General features: G+C 41.3%; 1 protein-coding gene across 3 annotated transcripts in view; it reads right to left on the reverse strand.

Annotated features, from left to right (window-relative positions):
• Positions 1 to 21,063, reverse strand: part of CSNK2A1 (casein kinase 2 alpha 1) — a 56,541-nt gene that overhangs the window by 2,215 nt on the left and 33,263 nt on the right. For all 3 annotated transcript variants that reach the window (XM_045445023.1, XM_045445022.1, XM_045445024.1), the window contains exons 4-12: positions 15,283 to 15,384; positions 14,720 to 14,770; positions 13,064 to 13,123; positions 11,499 to 11,582; positions 5,961 to 6,071; positions 4,938 to 5,039; positions 3,210 to 3,310; positions 2,296 to 2,444; positions 1,134 to 1,220 (exon numbers count right to left, since the gene is read on the reverse strand). In XM_045445023.1, coding sequence (XP_045300979.1) covers positions 1,134 to 1,220; positions 2,296 to 2,444; positions 3,210 to 3,310; positions 4,938 to 5,039; positions 5,961 to 6,071; positions 11,499 to 11,582; positions 13,064 to 13,123; positions 14,720 to 14,770; positions 15,283 to 15,384 — 847 coding nt within the window. The remainder of the gene's footprint in view (positions 1 to 1,133; positions 1,221 to 2,295; positions 2,445 to 3,209; positions 3,311 to 4,937; positions 5,040 to 5,960; positions 6,072 to 11,498; positions 11,583 to 13,063; positions 13,124 to 14,719; positions 14,771 to 15,282; positions 15,385 to 21,063) is intronic.

A 21,063-nucleotide genomic window follows, 5' to 3' on the forward strand; every position in this document is an offset into this window, starting at 1 on the left:
CAAAAGTGCAGAAGAGTATGTAGTGAAAAATTTCTCTTACCCTTTTGCTTGGCCAACTTATGGTACCATTTTTGGGGTGTATCCTTCCAGAAATATTTTATGCATATATATGAATATAATTATGTGAGAATGTGCATATAAAAATCACACATAAAAATGTGATTATGTATTCTTGCCACTCCTGGCCTTGGACATGGTGCTGAATCTTGTTTTTATTCCACATGACTATTTTGGAATTAGAGGTAAAAAAGAACATGAAACATTTATTCTTTTCTCTGGCCATATAGCTTTCCACTGAATGGATATCCCATAATTCATTTTATTAGTTCCCTGCTGAAAGCTGGAATGTTTTGCTCTTACAAATAAGGCTACAATCAGCAGCCTTGGATTTGGATATACATCATTTTGCCCATAGGCAAGATACCTTGAGGATACCTCAAGATACCTTGAGTTCTAAAAGGTAGCTAGTTCTTTAAAAAAAGAATTGTGACAACAGTTCTTTGAGGGTGTCTGACTAAATGTCCTGACTACAAGTACACCCATATGGATGTTACCTACATGTCGAATTCTCAGGGGATAAGTCTATTGTTTCTTTTACAAAAGTGTGTATTCTACACACAAACTTGCTTTCAATCAAGAAGACTCAACAATAATGAAAAATCATTTCATACAAACCTTTACAATTTGCTAGGCACATGACAGATGCTCTGGGAGAAAACTGGAGAAGCATCCTTGTACACATACAGATCTATACACCTTTACCCCCACCCTCAATTTCTTAATCTTGTTTCTGGGAATCATGCAACTACTGTCACTCTAAACTGTGAGACAAAGATCTCCTTTTACTTTTCATAGTTTACTGGGACTTTCAAGCCTCTCCGTGAGAAATTTTTGGGACTCTGGCCTAGAAGCGACTGTTGATACCCTACTCAAGGCAGTGTCACTAACATAACCAGGTGTCAAAAAAGCATTTGGAAGCCTGGTGAGGAGACCACACAGGTCAGTACTGTCAAGAAGAAGATAAACATTATAGAAAAGAGAAGGGCCATAAGAAATCAGGCCACAAACTAAAAATAACTGATTTCTACTCCCAGCCCCCCCCCCCGCCCAAGGAAAGTTAGCAGAGAACTGACCTGACATCATATTGGCGCTGCTGACAGGCGTGCTGCCCCCCGGCATGCTAGATGAGCCCATTCGAGCCTGGTCCTTCACAACAGTATCTAGAGAAAACAAAAAGGGTTAAGTTCTGTTACACTTGAAGGTAATGGTCTGGGGCCTTAAAGCAGCCATCCTCATTCTCTGTATGTATTTTATTTATAGTCTATGTTATTCCCAGAAGAACATAAAGTGGCAAGAACCTTCACCATGAATTAAACAACTAACATAAAATAGGATTCTCTTTCCTATCAAACTGTGGTAAAGGCCAACTCTTAAACCAAATGGAAGGAAGATGTGGTCATTATCCATAGAAAAGCTAATTTAAAACAAAATGATCCTGTTAGTTTTTTTTTTTTTGGATCTTGTTAGGTTTTAATGAGACAATACAATCTAACCTGGCCAAGACAGTAATATTTTATCAGAGTAAATTGCTTTTATTTCAGTCTGCAGCTCAGCTGGTCAAGCATGGTGCCAAATGGGCAAAAGCTACAGGTTTGTGTAGGTTGATGCTATTACCACAGACCTCACTCTCCACCTCAATCAGCCTGTCCATTTGCGTCAGGCACAGAAGACTGGGCAAGATTATAATCAGTTCACTATAAAACCATCCCACCAATCTCCAGGAGTGATCCAACGTTAAGGCTAATGTCACAGTGAGGATGGGGTGGGACTAAGTGGCATTTACATTCAGAACAGCACAGTTAGCTATGCTCACAAACCCAGGTCAAGATGTTCATACAATAAGATACTCAAACCTCCTTGACTCTCTCCAGTGAACGAGTGCCAGACAAGGCCAGATAAAAGGTTGCCGTTCTAATCCAACTACTCCAGACTAGCCACTGAGAAATATCTCCCACACAGGAAGTAAAGCAGTTTGTTTAGGAGTGATCACGGGTCAAGTAGCCTGTGAAACAACCACGGTCCTCCCAACAATTCTGCAAGACTGTTGCCATTACTGTCCCCCATCTGAAGAAACCGAGGTTCGCCGTGAGTCAAGTAACTTGAAGGCAAGCTAAAGGCAGTTGGGATTTCAATTGTTGGGCCCAGAGCTTTCTTCACAACATATATTCTCCCCTGCCTTGTACAGTCTCCTGGGTGGGCCTGCACAGGCTCTGTGGACTGGACAGTTAGACTCACAGAAATAGGGGTGCTCCATGGCCTCTCTTGCGGTAAGCCGTGACTGGTGGTCATATCGCAGCAGCTTGTCCAAGAAATCCAAGGCCTCGGGGCTGACAAGGTGCTGGTTTTCACTATGGACAAAGCGTTCCCATCGCTTACGGGAGTGTCTGTAGAGCCAAAGCGGGAATGAGAAATAGACCGAGGGGCACAGAAGCCCAACATTTCACTCCTACATTTTCTTTAGTGGCTAGGAGCCCAGCCAATAGCAAAGAGAGATCAGAACTCAAGAGAGTAGGTCATGTACCCTCTGCCACTAGGGAGACAACAAAGCTAATTGGAGAGACTGGAAATAGCAGTGTTGCAGAAAAGAGAAATCTGGGTCCTCACGATTCTACAAAACATAATTCAGGTTACTTGATAGGATTAAGGGCTCCTGTCCTGTGTAGCAAAGAGGTCAGGTGGCTGGGTCACCAGGCCTCTTTCCCACCCCCACAGCAATTCCTGGCATCTCTGCCACTTGGCCAGCAGAAGCCTTTTTTCATCAGGCAAGTCCACCTCCTCCAGTTAAGTGGCTAATCGATTCGTATTGTGTCTAATTCCTATTGGCAGTGTTCACGGTTTGCAAATCAGTCTTGAAGTATGCATTTCCTTTTCCTATTTCTCCCTTAGAGAGGGTTTTTGTCATTTGGAGAAACAAGCTAAATCAAGAGATTTTGGTTTTTGACTCTAAACATTTCATTCACTTGACAGGAATCTGTAACCATAATCTCCACACTCAAACTCCTGGTAAGTGAATCTGGGAAATAGGCCATTTGGTGCAATCCTTTTACAACAGACCCATTCATGCAGCACCCTGCATGGCCAGACCACCGATACTTGCAGAGAAAACTGTGTTGGCAAAGAAAATGTAACTATTTTGTTTTAGGACTTACCTGCCCAAGATATCATTGAAACGTGGATCTAATTCAATGTTGTATTTGTCAATATAGTCATATAAATCTTCTGTCCCCAGAACCTTGGCTATCCTCACCAACTAGGATTGAAGAGACACAAAAACCCACACCACAAACACATTACATAATTAAATCAACCGGCTTTAACTGAATTAACAGAAACGGGTCACCATGACTACAGGCATGAATGCTAACTTCTAACAATATATTTCAAATTTCTTTGCATGGCAGGAATGGATTTCCATATAAAATTCCCTAAATTATCACTCAATGTGAAGGTGTCAGGAAAAAAGCAAAAAAAAAAAAAAAAAAAAAATTTTTTTTTTAACGTGTATTTATTTTTGAGAGATAGACAGACACAGAGCATGAATGGGGTAGGAGCAGAGACAGAGGAGACACAGAATCCGAAGCAGGCTCCAGACTCTGAGCTGTTAGCACAGAGCCCGATGTGGGGCTTGAACTCATAAACCATGAGACCACAGCCTGAGCTGAAGTCGGACACTTAACGACTCAGCCACCCAGGCACCCGAACAAATGGTCTTATAACCTGCTTCCTTCCCCTTGAAATGTCTCCTTGATCAAGCACTGTCCTGCCTCACAGCCCAACTGAAGATGTCCCTTCTTCTGGGAAGCTGCTCTTGTACATTCAGACCACTCTCCCACCACAACTGCCTTTCGTACCTGGTCTATGATTCTACTCTGACATTTATGACTAACTTATTTCCTTATATGTTCAGTTCCCTTACTGGATAGACTATGAACTATTTGAGAGAAGTGACTATTCTTTTTTTCTGTATTGCTTGGACTGCATGGTCCTGAGAATAGGGTTACTGATTTTTAACTGAATTTAGGTGGTATTCTTTGACTCATTAAAAGTGGTCATTGTGCTCAAATAAGGCAACAGTACCTTCCACAATGTCCTAGAATCATTCCAGGTTCTTTTGAAAGAAATGGCCCCTTGTTCTTTATGGGGAAGGGAAGCTAGTATAAAAAACATCATCTACAAACATCAACTTAATCCGTATAAAGAGACAAAAGGATCACAGAAACACTACATATAAACCCAACACGTTGGAGGAAATATTCCCAACATGTTGGGGGAAACAACTCTTTAATGAAAGCTTACACTAGGAGATTCTAAGGTAATGTTCTATTTCTTAAACCAGTATTCTTTTAATTGTATATGTTTTATAAAATAATTTTCAGGGGCACCTGGGTGGCTCATTCGGTTAAGCATCTGACTCTTGGTTTCGGCTTAGGTCACAATCTCAGGGTTTATGAGTTCAAGTCCTGTGTCGGGCTCTGTGCTGATAGCCTGGAGGCTGCTTGGGATTTTCTCTGTCTCTGCCCCTCCCCTCCTCACACTCTCTCTCAAAATAAGTAAACTTATAAAAATAAAAAAATAAAAAATGTACACGTATATCTTGCAATAAAGCAAGCACTGCAAATTAAGACGACTAAGAGAAAAACTCTGATTTCAAAAGGCTCCCAAAACACCAGTCTGAAAATCAATGTCAGTTTGGCTGAATAAGCAATGAATTGAAAATATTGTAGGGCCCCCCCTTGGAGATTCTGAATTAACAAGTCTCAAGTGGGGGCTGGTCATCTATATTTTAGCAAGATCCGTAGTAGTTTCTAAATGGGTAGGCAGATCTAGCCATCATTAAGTTAGACCAGTAAGTTCCCTAATAGGAACAAAATTATCACCTGATCATAATTGTCATGTCCATGGAAAAATGGCTCCTTCCGGAAGATCATACTTGCCAGCATACAACCCAAGCTCCACATATCCAAACTATAATCATACATCTGCATTAAAGTAAAAAAAAAAATTAGTTATCATACATGAAATATCTTGTAATTCAAAAGAAAATACTGCTCTTTACTATTAAAAATATATATCACTCCACTGACCCAAAGTCCAAAAGTCCAAAAACCAGTTAACACCTTCATGTATTTCTTTTCAGTCTTTTTTCTATATACCCGCCCCACCCCCGTTTCAAAACAATCTGTATACTATTTGGAATTTACTCTTTTCACTTACCTAAGAAGGTCCCAAACTGTTACAGGCCATGGAAACCTTTTAATGTGTAGCATTATTTTAGTGCATAAATGTTTCAGAATTTAATCTTTAATTTCTCCTATAATTAGATAGTGTTTTGTTTTTCATCACCATTATAAACAATGTTGTGAAGAATATTTTTATGCATAAAATGTGTTTTGGGCTCTGCATTATAGCTTAAAGATCCCAGAAAAGCCATTTCTAGGACAGAGTTTGAACTTCTCAATGTGTCTGATAAAAACACCTGCGAGGAGCGGGCATGAAAGGTACTCCCAAGGATTTTGTTCCTGTGAGGAGAAAGAGGGCTTTTGTTCTTTTTTGGTCAAGGGGAAGGTCTTTAAAATACAATTTAGGAAAATCACAAGAGAACATTTTGAGTTTATTTTAAGGTTGGTTAAACCTTACAATTCTCAATTTGACTCCAAAAAGTATCTCTGGTGTACCTTCTCTTCAGTTAGGGTCAAATGCAGATCTATTCATATTCTCCTGACGTTATGAAAATAAGAACAAGTTATGATGGATGAACTGAAGTGATTCATGTTTTACATTCATATAAAAGGGACAGCCATGTATGTGCATAAATGGCCTGCTCAAATGCACAAAATGACATTTTTACAAATTACGTGCAAAACACAGGACCGAAATTTTATCCGCCCTTCTCTTCTCACCTGATAGTCTACAAGTAGCTCAGGACCTTTGAAATATCGGGAAGCAACTCTGACATTATATTCTTGGCCAGGATGGTAAAACTCAGCCAAACCCCAGTCTATTAGTCGTAGCTGAAATTTAAAAAAAGGGAAGAATAAATCATGAGCAATTTTATCTTTCATGCTACCCCACACACTGCCATCAGAATACTCTTAAAAGGGGCGCCTGCGTGGCTCAGTCGGTTAAGCGTCCGACTTGGCTCAGGTCATAATCTCACAGTTGGTGGGTTTGAGCCCCATGTTGGGCTCTGTGCTGACAGCTCAGAGCCTGGAGCCAGCTTCGGATTCTAGGTCTCCTCCTCTCTGTGGCCCTCCCATGCTCATGCTCTGTCTCTCTCTGTCTCTCAATAATAAATAAACGGTAAATAATAATAATAAATAAATAAATTGGGGGAAAAAAGAATACTCTTAAAAATACCAGCCATGTCACTACTGAAACCTTTCCAGTGACTACCTATTTACAGCATTTAGAATGAAAATCAAACTTCTTAGCTTGGCATACAGGGTTCTCCACGATCTAGTTCCTGTGCTCCAGTGAGACTTCTAGTTTCCGAAAAACACCATCTATTCTGCATTTCTGCACAATTTCTCAAACTGCTCTTCTGACTAGAATGTCTTCTGCTATCCAACCTAGACTCCTACTGAACATATCCCTATTTTTTTTTTTTTAATTTTTTTTTTTTCAACGTTTATTTATTTTTGGGACAGAGAGAGACAGAGCATGAACGGGGGAGGGGCAGAGACAGAGGGAGACACAGAATCGGAAACAGGCTCCAGGCTCTGAGCCATCAGCCCAGAGCCCGACGCGGGGCTCGAACCCACGGACCGCGAGATCGTGACCTGGCTGAAGTCGGACGCTCAACCGACTGCGCCACCCAGGCGCCCCAACATATCCCTATTTTTTGAGATATTTAAGTTAGCCCTTCAATGAAGTCTTTTCTAATTATCCAAGTAGAACTAACCCATGCCTTTAGTCCCCTGAACCCCAAATATATTTCTTTAATAGAACCTACAACTCTTTACTGTATATTCATTTTCTATCTTTCTTTTTCAATATGCACCGTAAGCTTCTTTTTTTTTTTTTTTTTTAATTTTTTTTTTCAACGTTTATTTATTTTTTTTTTTTTGGGACAGAGAGAGACAGAGCATGAACGGGGGAGGGGCAGAGAGAAAGGGAGACACAGATTCAGAAACAGGCTCCAGGCTCTGAGCCATCAGCCCAGAGCCTGACGCGGGGCTCGAACTCACGGACCGCGAGATCGTGACCTGGCTGAAGTCAGACGCTTAACCGACTGCGCCACCCAGGCGCCCCTGCACCGTAAGCTTCTTAAGGGAAGAGACTGTGTAATTCATTTCTGCAATTTCTAGAATGCAACATAATGCCCAGTACACAAAAGAAAAATAAAAAATATTTGCTGAGTGAACGGAGTAAGGGAAAAGCCACACAAACAATTCTGACCAAACTGTATCCTCAAAATGGAAAAAGCAGTAGGCAAGCCCAAGAGGCAACCTTATTTGCTCCCTGTGCAAAGCATGACCATGATCTCAAGTATAAGCAGTAGGGCCTGAGTAACACCCGATCACTCTGGCCCTGTCCATGTAAGTTCACCGTTAACTAGGTACAGCGTTTACCTTGTATCAGCAATGAGTGGAAATGTAATAAAAAGTACAAAAGAAAGCGTAACCTTTTTACGCTTTTTCTTTTTAACCCCTTAACATTAGTGCCTCAGAGCTCTCCTTGACTTTTTTTTTTTTTTTTTTATCAACAAGTACTTCCAGATGACCATTTCTGGTCTATGGCTTCACACACAGCACCTCAGCCTTTCCCCCCTAGACTCCCCAGCCTGTGCCTCCTGCCAACTGACTCTTTTAGCCACCCAACAGACATATCAAACAAAACCTCTTGAACACTCTCTGCAAAACCCGCTTCACCCACAGCCTCTCCCCTCTCAGTTAAAAGTAATTCTATTCATCCTGTCATTCAGGCCAGAAATTTTCACCCTGGGTTCTTGTTTCCCTCACACCTCACAGCAAATCTGACAAATGGCTCTACCATATTCTGACTGTGATCATCACATCCACTGCCACCACCATCTCTTGTTTGACTTCCTGGAACAGTCTCTTTTCCTAGCTGGTCTCCTTGCTTTCACTCTTGCCCTGCGCCTCTGTTCTCTACTTTTCAACGTTTTATTTTATTTTTGGGACAGAGAGAGACAGAGCATGAACGGGGCAGGGGCAGAGAGAGAGGGAGACACAGAATCGGAAACAGACTCCAGGCTCTGAGCCATCAGCCCAGAGCCTGACGTGGGGCTCGAACTCACGGACCGCGAGATCGTGACCTGGCTGAAGCCGGACGCTTAACCGACTGCGCCACCCAGGCGCCCCTGTTCTCTACTTTTCAAAGAGCAAAAGCTTTTCATTTAAAAATGATTATGATTCAGGAAGATCTTATTTTTCAGTTTGATATACATGCATTTGTGTGTAGTTCTTGCAATTTTATCACATGTAGGTTCATGTAACTTCCAGAAGACATTGACCTGTTTAATCACCACATACAACCCTTGTGCTATCCCTTCCCCTCACTTCCTAACCCCTGGTGCAACCCCTGTTTTCAAGCTCCAATTCTGTCATTTTGAAAATGGACCATTAATGTAACTTTTTGTGACTGCTTTTTTTCACTCAGGATGAGATTCACCAAGTTGGTGCATTACCAGTAGTTCTTTCCTTTTTTTTTAAAAATTTTTTTTTTTCAACGTTTATTTATTTTTGGGACAGAGAGAGACAGAGCATGAACGGGGGAGGGGCAGAGAGAGAGGGAGACACAGAACCGGAAACAGGCTTCAGGCTCTGAGCCATCAGCCCAGAGCCCGACGCGGGGCTCGAACTCCCGGACCGCGAGATCGTGACCTGGCTGAAGTCGGACGCTTAACCGACTGCGCCACCCAGGCGCCCCAGTTCTTTCCTTTTTTTAAGAAAGATTTTATTTTTATTTATTTAAAAAAAAAATTTTTTTTTTAACGTTTATTTATTTTTGAGACAGAGAGAGACAGAGCATGAACGGGGGAGGGGCAGAGAGAGAGGGAGACACAGAATCGGAAGCAGGCTACAGGCTCTAGGCCATTAGCCCAGAGCCTGACGCGGGGCTCGAACTCACGGACCGCAAGATCGTGACCTGGCTGAAGTCGGACGCTTAACCGACTGCGCCACCCAGGCACCCCAAAAAGATTTTATTTTTAAATAATCTCTACAACTAACACAGGGCTTGAACTTACAACCCCGAGCCCAAGAGTCACATGCTCCACCAACTAAGCCAGCCCCAGGAACCCCTAGTTCTTTCCTTTTTAATGCTGAAGAATACCATTTAGTAATACTACCACATAATGCCACAGTTCAATTACCCATTCACCCACTGAAGGACATTTGGGTTTTTCTCCATTTTGAGCTATTACAAATAAAGCTATGTTCATATATAGGTCTTTGGGTGGACCTAAGTTTTTTGTTTCTTTGGGATAAATGCCATATTCCCGGAGTGTTTGGTAGGCATACGTTTAGCTTTTTAAGAAACCAACAAAGTAGGGGCATCTGGCTGGCTCAGTTGGTCAAGTGGCCGACTTCGGCTCAGGTCATGATCTCGCAGTTTGTGAGTTCAAGACCCACATCAGGCTTGTTGCTGTCAGTGCAGAGCCTGCTTCAGATCCTCTGTCCTCCTCTCTCTGCCCCTCCCCTGCTTGCACTCTTTCAAAAATAAATAAACGTTAAAAAAAAAAAAAAAAAAAGAAACCAACAAACTAAGAAACAATAGTCTGGTATTTTCCAAAATGGCTGGGCCACTCCATGTTCCTGCTGGCAGTGCATCAGAGATGGAGTTTCTCTGCATCCTTGCCAGCATGTGGTATTGTCACTATTTTTAATTGTTCTAAAAGAGGTGTAATGAATTTTTAAAAATTTAAGTGACAGCATGTCAACCCTCTGCTCAAACCCTGCAAAAAAAGCTCTGCATCTTCAGAGAAAAGGCCTGACAACGATCTTTAAGGTTTTACATGATGTGGTTCTCTATCTCTTTGATCTCATTTTGTTTCGCTCCCCCCTGTTCATTCTATCTAGCTCTATCTATCCAACATGCCAGGCACATTCTTGCCTCAGGGCCTTTGCACCTGCCATTTCCTCTATCTGGGACACATTTGTTTTTGAGATTACATGGCTGGTTCCCTCCAAATGTCATTCAAGTGTCACCTTCCCAATGAAACCTTCTCTTTCACAACCTTATTTAAAACCCTAACACCCTTTACGATTCCCTATTTATGATTTCTCTTCCACATCACCACAGAGACCATCAGCAGGGGAGGGGCAGAGAGAGGATCAGAGGGAACAGAGGATCCGAAGCGGTTTCTACGCCGACAAGTAGTGAGCCTGATGCAGGGCTCGAACTCATGAACTAAACCGTGAGATTATGACCTGAGCCAAAGTCAGCACCAGCTGGGCCACCCAGGTGCCCCTCTTCCAGTAACATCACTATTAACTTTCTATCCCACCAGCCTCCTGCAAATGCAAGCTCCCTACGGACAAGAATTTTTTTTGTCTATTTGTCTCACACATATATCCCCAGCCTCTAGAACAATACTTATTAAACAGTGAGTCTAAATGAATATTAGTTGAATGAATAAATCAACTATGTCCCCAAAGTATACAACAGATAGCTATTACTGCCTATAAAAGGTGGGCTTGGTCACCTTAAAAAACTGATTATAAAGTCATGTGGTCAGTGCAGCTCTCATTAAAAGCATTTGTAAAGTTTGGGGGCCTCATGACACTTGCTAATAAGCAGCAGCATTTTCTGAATATTTTATCTATGTCACAGCCGTGTATACTTAACTCTCACAATAATCTAGTGGCATGCAGAGCAATTATTATTATACCCATTATAAAAGAAAAAGGAGGTAAATGAGTTTCCCAAGAGATAAATTATTTAATAAATGAAACCAGAAGCCAGCTTCCCTGCCCAAAGTTAATGTTTTGCCCACTAATCTGTTGTTGTTGTTTTTCTAATGTTTATTTCTTTTTGAGACATAGAAAGACAGAGTGCAAGCTGGGGAGGGTCAGAGAGAGGGAGACACAGAATCCAAAGCAGGCTCCAGGCTCTGAGCTGCCAGCACACAGCCCCATGAGAGGACCAAAACCATGAACCATGAGATTACGACCTGAGCCAAAGTCGGACGCTTAACTGACTTAGCCACCCAGGCATCCCCCTCCTTTCTTAAAAGTAATCTCTACGCTCAACATGGGGTTTGAACTCACGACCCCGAGATCAAGAACTGCATGCTCCACCTACTGACTCAGCCAGGCGCCCCAAATCTATTTCCTTCTTAATAGTATTCTAAAGAATATCATAGTGGTTTCAACATTATGATGTGTTAATGAGTTCATTCATTTACCAAACATTTATCAAGTGCCTAAACTCTATCATATTGATAAATAAGACTTGTTGGTCTATCACTTTACCTTTCTGTGCTCGTGATCAATCATGACATTATGGGGTTTCACATCTCTGTGCATAATTCCCATGCTGTGACAATAATCCAGGGCCTGTAGGAGGAACAGATAAGAAAGAAAGAGTTAGCCTGCTTAAGAGTGACTTTCTTAAAGTCTTCTACTTTTTTCACCAGAGGTTTCCTTGTAGCCTCACAAAACCCCTGTGAGTCAAGAACAGGACAATCACTCCCACAGCTCTTCTTCAGAGACTTCCCCAAGATCCCATAGTCAAGAAAACTCATAGCCTCTGAACTTCAAGTTCTGTCCCTGCACTGTTGTTTCAACATCCTTTCTGTTGAAAAACACCGAAAGTATATACCAATTGCAACACTTCCAGTATCTCCCCCTTACCCAAAGGCTGGATCATTTTCAGAAACACAGGCCCCTCAAAACAAGAAAACCGGTCTGTTCTACAAACCTCTCATTCAAAGAACAATAATCTTCTAGCAGCTAAGAGCACACAACAGAGGTTGGCAAATCACAGCCCATGGACCAAATACGGCCTGCTGCCTCTTTTCGTGAATGTTTTACTGGAACACAGCCACACCAATTTGTTTACGTATCATCTCTAGCTGCTTTTGTGTTACCACAGGGATAGTGTGAGAAAGAACCTATGGCCCACAAAGCCAAAAATTTTGTTTGTCCTGTACCTGATTTATTACATCAAATCCGATTTGAAAACCATGTCCCATCTCAAACTAAGGTGAATTGAGTAGCATAACCTTTGGGGTTTGCTAATCCCAGCCTTTAAGCCAGCTGATGTCATTGGCTAAGTTCTTGTCCTTCCTGAAGGGCAACTTCAGTTCCTATGGTTTCCAGGGCTAGACAAGTATATCCTTTAACTTTGTGAAGTCACGCTTGTCACAATACTGCAGGAGCCAATGGAGAGATCAAATATCTCCGTTGGGATAGCCTCTTTAGGGTACAACTAAAATTCAAATGCAGGCTTTATAGCAACCCTCATTTAGTAAGAATCTTTAGCCATCTCTTCACAATTTTCTCATCTATAGAGATGATCTTAATGCTTACTAGGAGCAAGACAATTGGTGATCTCATGTTAGAAATCAAAGTCCACTCTAAATCAGCAATCTCTGAGCAGAGATTTACATAATCCTTAGGACGATGACCCTTTGAGGGCTGAGTTGGAGTTTACTGTTTTACTTGTAGAATTTTAAGTAAAATAAAGTATACCACAAGCCAGCATATCAGAAGTTATTTTTGTTGAGTTTTGACAATCGAATTGTAACTTTCATAGGAGTACGATGGAGATTACAAGTATTTTTTAAAGGGGCCCCAGCTCACTTCCAAATACCATTTCCAAAGCATTCTAAATTACGTTCCTACTAGACTCTATTCCATAATGCTTACATTAGCACAGGGTTCTGATGCTATTAACTAACTAAACACTTACATGAAGAGGCCCCTTCTTTCAACATACTTTCCAAAGTTAATTCACTGGCTTCTCCACAGTTAACTGGACCATTTAACAAAAGGAAGAGCAAACTAAAGATATTTAGTATCCCAGGTTTCCTTACCTTCAGAATCTCATACATGTAAAATCGAATATCATAGTCTGTTAACGTCTGGTACAATTGCTGTTAAAGACAAATGCAACATATAAGCCGTGAAATAATGCTGATAGGAAGGCAATTTCTCATCTTTGTTTGTAGTAATTCAAACCAAGACTTGGCTCGTTTGCTACAGTTCCAGGATGTGTCTGTTCATCAGTCTCTACTTCTCCAACAGAAACTTACTTTTTATTTTTTTTTTAAATTTTTTTTTTTTTTTCAACGTTTATTTATTTTTGGGACAGAGAGAGAGCATGAACGGGGGAGGGTCAGAGAGAGAGGGAGACACAGAATCGGAAACAGGCTCCAGGCTCTGAGCCATCAGCCCAGAGCCCGACGCGGGGCTCGAACTCACGGACCGCGAGATCGTGACCTGGCTGAAGTCGGACGCTTAACCGACTGCGCCACCCAGGCGCCCCAGAAACTTACTTTTTAAAAGAGATACTTTGGGTATTTAACCCTATATGCAAAAGTGAAGACTTAGTTAAACTTGTATTGCTTAAGCTATAACCCACTGTTGGGAACGTACCAATTTACATATGCAACATGCACTGATACCATACATTTGAAGTTTAGTCTGCTTTGCATTTACCTCCAGACCTTCCAATATAAGGCATTTTGGCAAATACACACCTTCCTTAGTAGGGAACTAACCCACCTTTGATGTATAGACTTATATAGGTACTATGGGTCACCAGCTGGTATGCAAGATGGCTTCCCGCCAAATCTGTCAATTTGACAGAACTATTCCCATCCCAAGTTGAAAGTAAACTCTGAACTGTTGTGTATCCTTTCCAGGTTCCAAGAAGCTGCACATTTTTTTTTTAAAAATCTATGTATCATTCAGCTGTTAGTGATATCCTGACAGTTTTCCTTGAAGTTATCATTCTGCTTCTAAAATACTTACTTTCCTTTTTTTCATCCTCCCAGCAAAGGGTTCACAGGATTCACCCATTTACTGATACATAACATTCTTACTACAGGACTGTGAAAAGGCAAGTCAAGTACCTTTACACTTGTAACCCAAGAGAGTGCCCACATTCCTCTGCTGTACTCGAATTGAGAACTGTTTGAAATAAGGAGGCTACCAGATGGGCTGGAAGTCAGAGATCTGTTGTAGAGGTCTGTATTATACCAGAGTTTGTACCATGCTTCTCTACCCACCCCCTTTTTAAGATCTATAGCCCAGAATTCCTGAGGGATCCCAAGGTATAAGCAGTCCTTGCTTGTACACACACAATGTATTCCTTCTTGAATACAGTTGTTTTAACGTGAAATGCCCTACAGCCAGATCCTGACTGAACACGTGCTGTGGCTTTTATTAGGTTTGACATCTGTAGAAACTGTCAAATGAATGGTAAAGGTGGTGAGAAGTAAATGTATTGGTAATTAAAAAGAGCACAAAACAAACAAAAGAGTGAAATACCAAGATGTGGAAAGTAGACATTGCTTCTATGTGAGTTTCTCTATCTTAAAATAAGGATAAATTCTCTATCTTAAGTAAGGATGAAAAGCTCTTTTTAAGCATGTTAGAAGGAAGCTCTTCTAATAGTAACATTGCTAAAAGGCTTTCTATGTGGTCTAAAAACCCAACACCTTGAAATGGTTGGTTATATATTATACCTTGAAGTCTGTGTTGTTTACGTGTTCAAAAACCAAGGCAGGGGTTCGTGACTAGGGGAAAGAAAAAGAAAACACACATTAGCAATAGCCCTGGCAGCTTTAGTAGGCACAATGTTCGCAGATACTACGTGGTGAATTTGGTAGTCCTTGCCTCAGTAGTAGGAAACCCTCTATTGCTACGAGCCCTCCCCACTCTGATCACCACCACACTTAGGTCATTTTTGGGATGGATTTCAAACAGAAGACATGGAGCTGAAGTCTCACCAGGCTCTAGGCAGCCCGACAATGCGCCCATCGCCCATCGGCATCGGACCTGAGTTTGCAAAATGGATTAACACATTTCAGTTTCCAGTGCTATCAGTCTCTTAGCCTAGAAGAATAAGAAATAGTCTGTGGGTGGAGGTCTCTTTGAAAGAAAGACCCAAGCTAGTTAAATGGTATAACTGATTAAGCACTTTTAAAGCAGGACTTAACGGTAGGGGGGAAAATAAAGAGGCCAGTTGTGCTCCAGGTCAAACACCACCTCAGCCCTGGTGGGCCTTGCCAGCGCCTACCATACTCACCACAGGGTCTTTTACAATGTCGGCCAGTGTGATGATATTGGGACCGCCTCGTAAATTCTCCAAAATCTTTATTTCACGCTTGATTTTCTTCTTCTTTACTGGCTGAAAGGGTAAAAGTACATCAGTGAAATTATTTCAGAGTATTTCAACATGTAAATGTAATACATAAATGGCTATTTATGAGCTCTTTGAAGGAAAGGATATGTGTCCATCTCCTCTCTGAATCCCCTTCTCCTAGCCCTGTGCCAGGGATTCTGCAGGGACTCAGCAAATGTTGAGTTGAAAGAAAAAAGAGTTCATCCCAAAGAGCAAACCTCTGCAGAACTAGCATTTAATTCGTCATCAATCATAGCATGTTAACTTTTTATTTTTTTTAATTTTTTATTCAAAAAAAATTTTTTTTAATGTTTTTATTTTATTTTGAGAGAGAGACAGAGTGTGAGCGGGGAAGGGGCAGAGAGAGAGGGAGACACAGAATCTGAAGCAGGTTTCAGGCTCTGAGCTGTCAGCACAGAGCCCGACACGGGGCTCGAACTCACAAACTGTGAAACCATGACCTGAGCCGAAGTCGGTCGCTCAACCAACTGAACCACCCAGGCGCCCCGCATGTTAACTTTTTAAAACTATACAAACTAGGACTGTAAGTTGTTAGTAATACTAAGACATAGCTTGTAAAAGTCTCTGACAATTAGGATGAAACATGGGCTCTTTCCATTCCTTCCTTTAAGTCTTTTGACTTCCCCCACCCTACAGAGGGGAAGTCAGGACCAACAGCAAGGATGACCAAATCATCTTTGTGCAGCATAACTTTGTGGTTAAATGTGGGACTTGGAATCAGACTACGTAACGTGAATCTTACATTCATTGCTGGCTGTGTGACTAGGGGCAAATTACCTAAGTTCTGTAAGCCTTTCATTATGGGTAAAAATGATCGACAAGAGCACATATCTCAGAATATGGCTGGGACACAACCCATAATATCTGCCTAGCTTTATCACCAATATTCCTATAAATGAGCTGCTGCGTCCATTTTAAAAAGACCACTCTGCAGAGTCCCTTGAGTATATCTCCCATGTGCCTTTGTCCTCACCCATCATTTCTACATCGGTTCCCGTACAGAAATCCTTTTTATTTTTCTGGGGAGGGCTTTGGTCCAACTGCACTTCCTCCACAAAGCCTTCCTTCTAAATAGTCTAAAACAGTGATAGTCCAAAAGGAATACAATACAAGCCACATGTGTATTTTAAATGTTCTAGTACCCACATTAAAAAAGTAAAAAGAAACAGACCACATTAATTTTAATATATTTAACAAAATATATCCAAAATCTTATCATTTCAACCTGTAAATCAACATAAAAATTCTAATAAATAATTTATATTTTTTTTGTGCTAAGCCTCTGGAATCAATTATATTTTATCCTCACAGCATATCTCCATTTGTACTAGCCACATTTCAAATGCTCAAAAGCCACACATGGCCCGTATCTGCTACACTGGACCACGAGGTTTTTTGCAGGGCATCAGTCACCTCAGACTATTGATATTCTGCATAGAATTCTTAGAAATTGTTTTAAGTATGTTTTGTCTCTTCATCAACAAGATCAGTGGTTACCAAACTTCATGATCAACAGTCACCTGGATTTTTTTTTTTTTTTTTTAAGTTTGAGAGAAAGAGAGCAAGAAGAGGAGGGATGGAAAGAGAGGGAGAAAGAATCCCAAGGAGACCCCGCGCTGCCAGCACAGAGCCCATTACGGGCCTCGAACTCACAAATGGGGAGATCGTGACCTGAGATGAAATCAAGAGTCAGACTTTTTTTTTTTTTTTAATTTTTTTTAACGTTTATTTATTTTTGAGACAGAGAGAGACAGAGCATGAATAGGGGAGGGGCAGAGAGACAGGGAGACACAGAATCTGAAACAGGCTCCAGGCTCTGAGCTGTCAGCACACAGCCCGACGCGGGGCTCGAACCCACGGACCGTGAGATCATGACCTGAGCCGAAGTCGGACACTTAACCGACCAAGCCACCCAGGCGCCCCAAGAGTCAGACGTTTAACTGACTGAGCCACCCAGGTGTCCCTAATAGTTACCTGCGTTCTTAAATATACAGATTCCCAGGTCCCACTTAGATCTGCTGAATCAGAATCTTGAGAATGGAGTTAGAGAGCTATTCTTAGATACTTCCTAGGTTGATAATCCAGGTCTAGGAACTACCAAACCATACTGTAAATTAACCTTGTCTTAAGTTCTAAGCAGGAGCTACAGAAACAAGCAAGTCTTGGAAACAGACCATCCTCAAAATCCAGCTTTGTAGTTATGCAGCTTTGGGAAAAGCACTTAAATGTATCTGAATTTTTTTTTTTTTTTTAATGTTTATTTACTTCTTGAGAGAGAGAGACAGAGTGCAAGCAGGGGAGGGGCAGAGAGAGAGAGAGACACACACACACAGATCTGAAGCTGGTTCTAGGCTCCGAGCTATCAGCACAGAGCCCCACATGGGGCTCGAACCCACGAACCTAGAGATCACGACCTAAGCCAAAGTAGGATGCTTAACCAACTGAGCCACCCAGGCACCCCAAATGTATCTGAATTTATAACTTGCCTTGTAGAACTGTTGTAATGTAAATATCACAGATAGAATAGGGCCCAATGCAAAGTAGACAATATATGGAAACTGTTACTCATAGAGACTCCCATGGTCTACATTTAATTCAATCCACAGCTTTTAGCCTTGCTTCTGTTAGAACTCAGTACACTGACTGGGAAGCAAGCTGATCAGAAGTTTCCTCTTTTTGCTTCAACTACCAGATCTTTGTGATCTGCTAGAGTATCTGGGAGATCTACTTTCCAGGGACTAACCCATCAATCTATCACCTGTTTTCCACTAAATCACTATTTCCCAACTGCCAGCTATAGCTAAGGCTTATAGCTAAACTTATAGCTAAGGCTTATAGCTAAACTTATAGCTAAGGCTACTGGTTAATGAAATTTTTTTTTCCTACAGAATCCTTAAAATCTGTGAACTTACAAAGCTGGTTTGTGATAGACCAGGCGGGTGACTTAAACTCTAATTTAATGTGATCAATGCAAGTGTTTTGTCTTAATAAATAGGTAGGAGAGATCAAAAATTTTAAATAGAGTTTATGAACGAACTTCATCTATATTTACAACCATCTTTCTATATAATTACAATGAAATATACAGTACAGTTAGGAAAAGACTGGAGTACAAAAAAAAAATCTTTCCAAACCCCCCTTCACTCAAAATCATCAATGACTCCCAACAACCTAGAAGAGAGAAAAATCACGTTACCTTTTTTTTTTTTTTTTTTTAAAGAAAGAGCGAGAGCATGCACAGGAGCAGAGGAGGAGGCAGAAGGAGAGGCAAAGGGAGAGAGAGAATCCCAAGCAGGCTCCACGGAGCCTGAGGCAGGGCTCAATCCCAAGACCGTGAGATCACGGCCTTAGCGGAAATTAAGAGTCTGAAGCCCAACCTACTGAGCTACCTTTTAAGACTTGAAGGAAATGCAGAGATTATCTTTTTCAGCTGACCACCAATTTAACTTTCCTTTCCAAGTTCACCTTCCATGCATGGTCACTCAACATCTTCCACAGGAAACATTTCTCTCACTTATTTCCTCCTCTTTTCTTATCTTGTGGATTCTTCCCTTCTCTACTCCCACCCATACCTATCCAAATCCTCCCCCCATTCAGAGCCTGAAAACAGCTCCTGGGAGCTTTCCCTAACCACCAGCTTCTTCTGAACTGTGAGACCAACTATTTGTGCCTTTTATGACACTAGATAACACCTCACTTTATTTTACCATATCCCTTTCCACATACATATCATCCTACAATTTACACAGAATTTCAACCTCTAAAGTATATTTCTATATACAAATTTTTTTTTTAAGTTTACTTATTTATTTTTGAGACGGGGGGAGGGGCAGAGAGACAGGGGAAGAGAGAATCCCAAGCAGACTCCGCACTGTCAGCAGAGCTCAATGCGGGGCTCAAACGCACAAACCATGAGATCATGACCTGAGCCAAAACCAAGAGTTGGACACTTAACCTACTGAGCCACCCAAGTACCCTCTATATAATTTTTTATTTGATCCCCATAACAACTGAGAAGGACAGAGAAAGCAAGATTATCTCATTTGCACAGATGAACAAAACATCTTAGGTTAAAAGGATTACCAAGGTTAATTACTTTTAGAGTTTGGGTTAGAATCCACATGTTCTAATTTCGGGCTTAGTTCTGTTCCTACATGTGACATAAGACAGATAAACTTTCCGGTTCCCAAAAGGTATGCCAAGGCATCCCCCACAAATTCATAGGGGTTCTGTGAGATTTTTAAGTTTTGAGGGAAATATCAATTAATATCCAAATCCGCCAGGGAAGGAGTATACTACCAACCTGAGGTTGTTCTTAGTGTCAACATTAGATTGCACTACATTCCTTTTGATGGTGTATTTTTGCAAAGCTGGGTTTTCAGCCCTTCCTGTGACAAAAAGTAAGTACTACACAAAAACCAATGTTGAAAAGGAAATGAGTCTATTAGTATCCAAATGATTCCAACATTCGAGAAGCTGTGCAGTGATCAACAGATGTATATATCCCAAAGCTCATCAATTATGGTCATATAAGCATAAAATAAGTTATATTTTCTTTCAATTTCTGTGTATAACAGTTTAGTTTTTAAAATTTTTATAAAGTTATTTATTTACTTACAGAGAGAGCGAGTGAGCGAGCCAGGGTGTGCACATGTGCTCGAGTGAGAGAGAGGGAGAGAATCCCAAGCAGGCTCTGTGCTGTCAGTGCAGAGCCTAACTTGGGGCTTGATCTCATGAACTGTGAAACCATAACCTGAGCCGAAATCAAGAGGTGGACACTTAAATGACTGAACCATCCAGGTGCCCCAGTGTATAACATTTGAAATGGCATCCAAGTTAAACATTTTTTTGTTTTTTGGACTTAACTACTTAAAAGTTACTGACACAATATGGGTGGCTATAAATTGATGAAGTCTGGGAACCTTTGCTTCTCAGTATCAAATATGGGAAAGTTCCTGTAGCAAGGAACTGTATGCTAAGTTCCTGGCATATGACAGTGCACAGTACAGTCATAAGTAACTTCCAAGTTGCATGTTGGTAGCCCACTGGCCAAACCTGGCCTACACAGTGTGTGTATGTATGCGTTTATATATTTATTTTAGAATGGAAAAGAGCAAGTGGGGGAGGGGCAGAGAGAGAGGGAGAGAGAGAATAACGGGCAGGCTCAGTGCTGTCAGCTCGACCTCACGGACCAAGAGATCATGACCTGAGCCAATATCAAGAGTCAGATGCTTAACCGACTGAGCCACCCAGGCACTCCTGTAGTGTTTTTAAAAACTCTTGAGCCAACATTTAACAATCAGGGGAATTCATATATAAACACAAATTTTTACTTTCTTTTTGGAGAAGAGTATCACGCAACACTGGACCTGCACTACTGCGAAGTAATTACCAGCCGGAGCTGGAGCACACACAGCACTACCCGTCGCAGGCACTTACATCACACTAGCTGCACAGACGGCAACTGCCTGCCATTTAAAGGCCTGCGTTTGGACTCCTGATCCTCACACAGAAAAGGTAACAACTTATTGAAAACAAAAGGATAGAATATAACTGAAAATATAGGAAATCAGTATTAGGCAAGACCTAGGAGAGAGAAGATTGAACCTTTACTCCCTTCCTCTGACACAATCTCGCTGAGCTGTATGACTTGAGCCAAATTGC

Source organism: Leopardus geoffroyi, chromosome A3 (genome assembly GCF_018350155.1).
Source record: "Leopardus geoffroyi isolate Oge1 chromosome A3, O.geoffroyi_Oge1_pat1.0, whole genome shotgun sequence".
In the NCBI taxonomy this organism is placed as follows: domain Eukaryota; kingdom Metazoa; phylum Chordata; class Mammalia; order Carnivora; family Felidae; genus Leopardus; species Leopardus geoffroyi.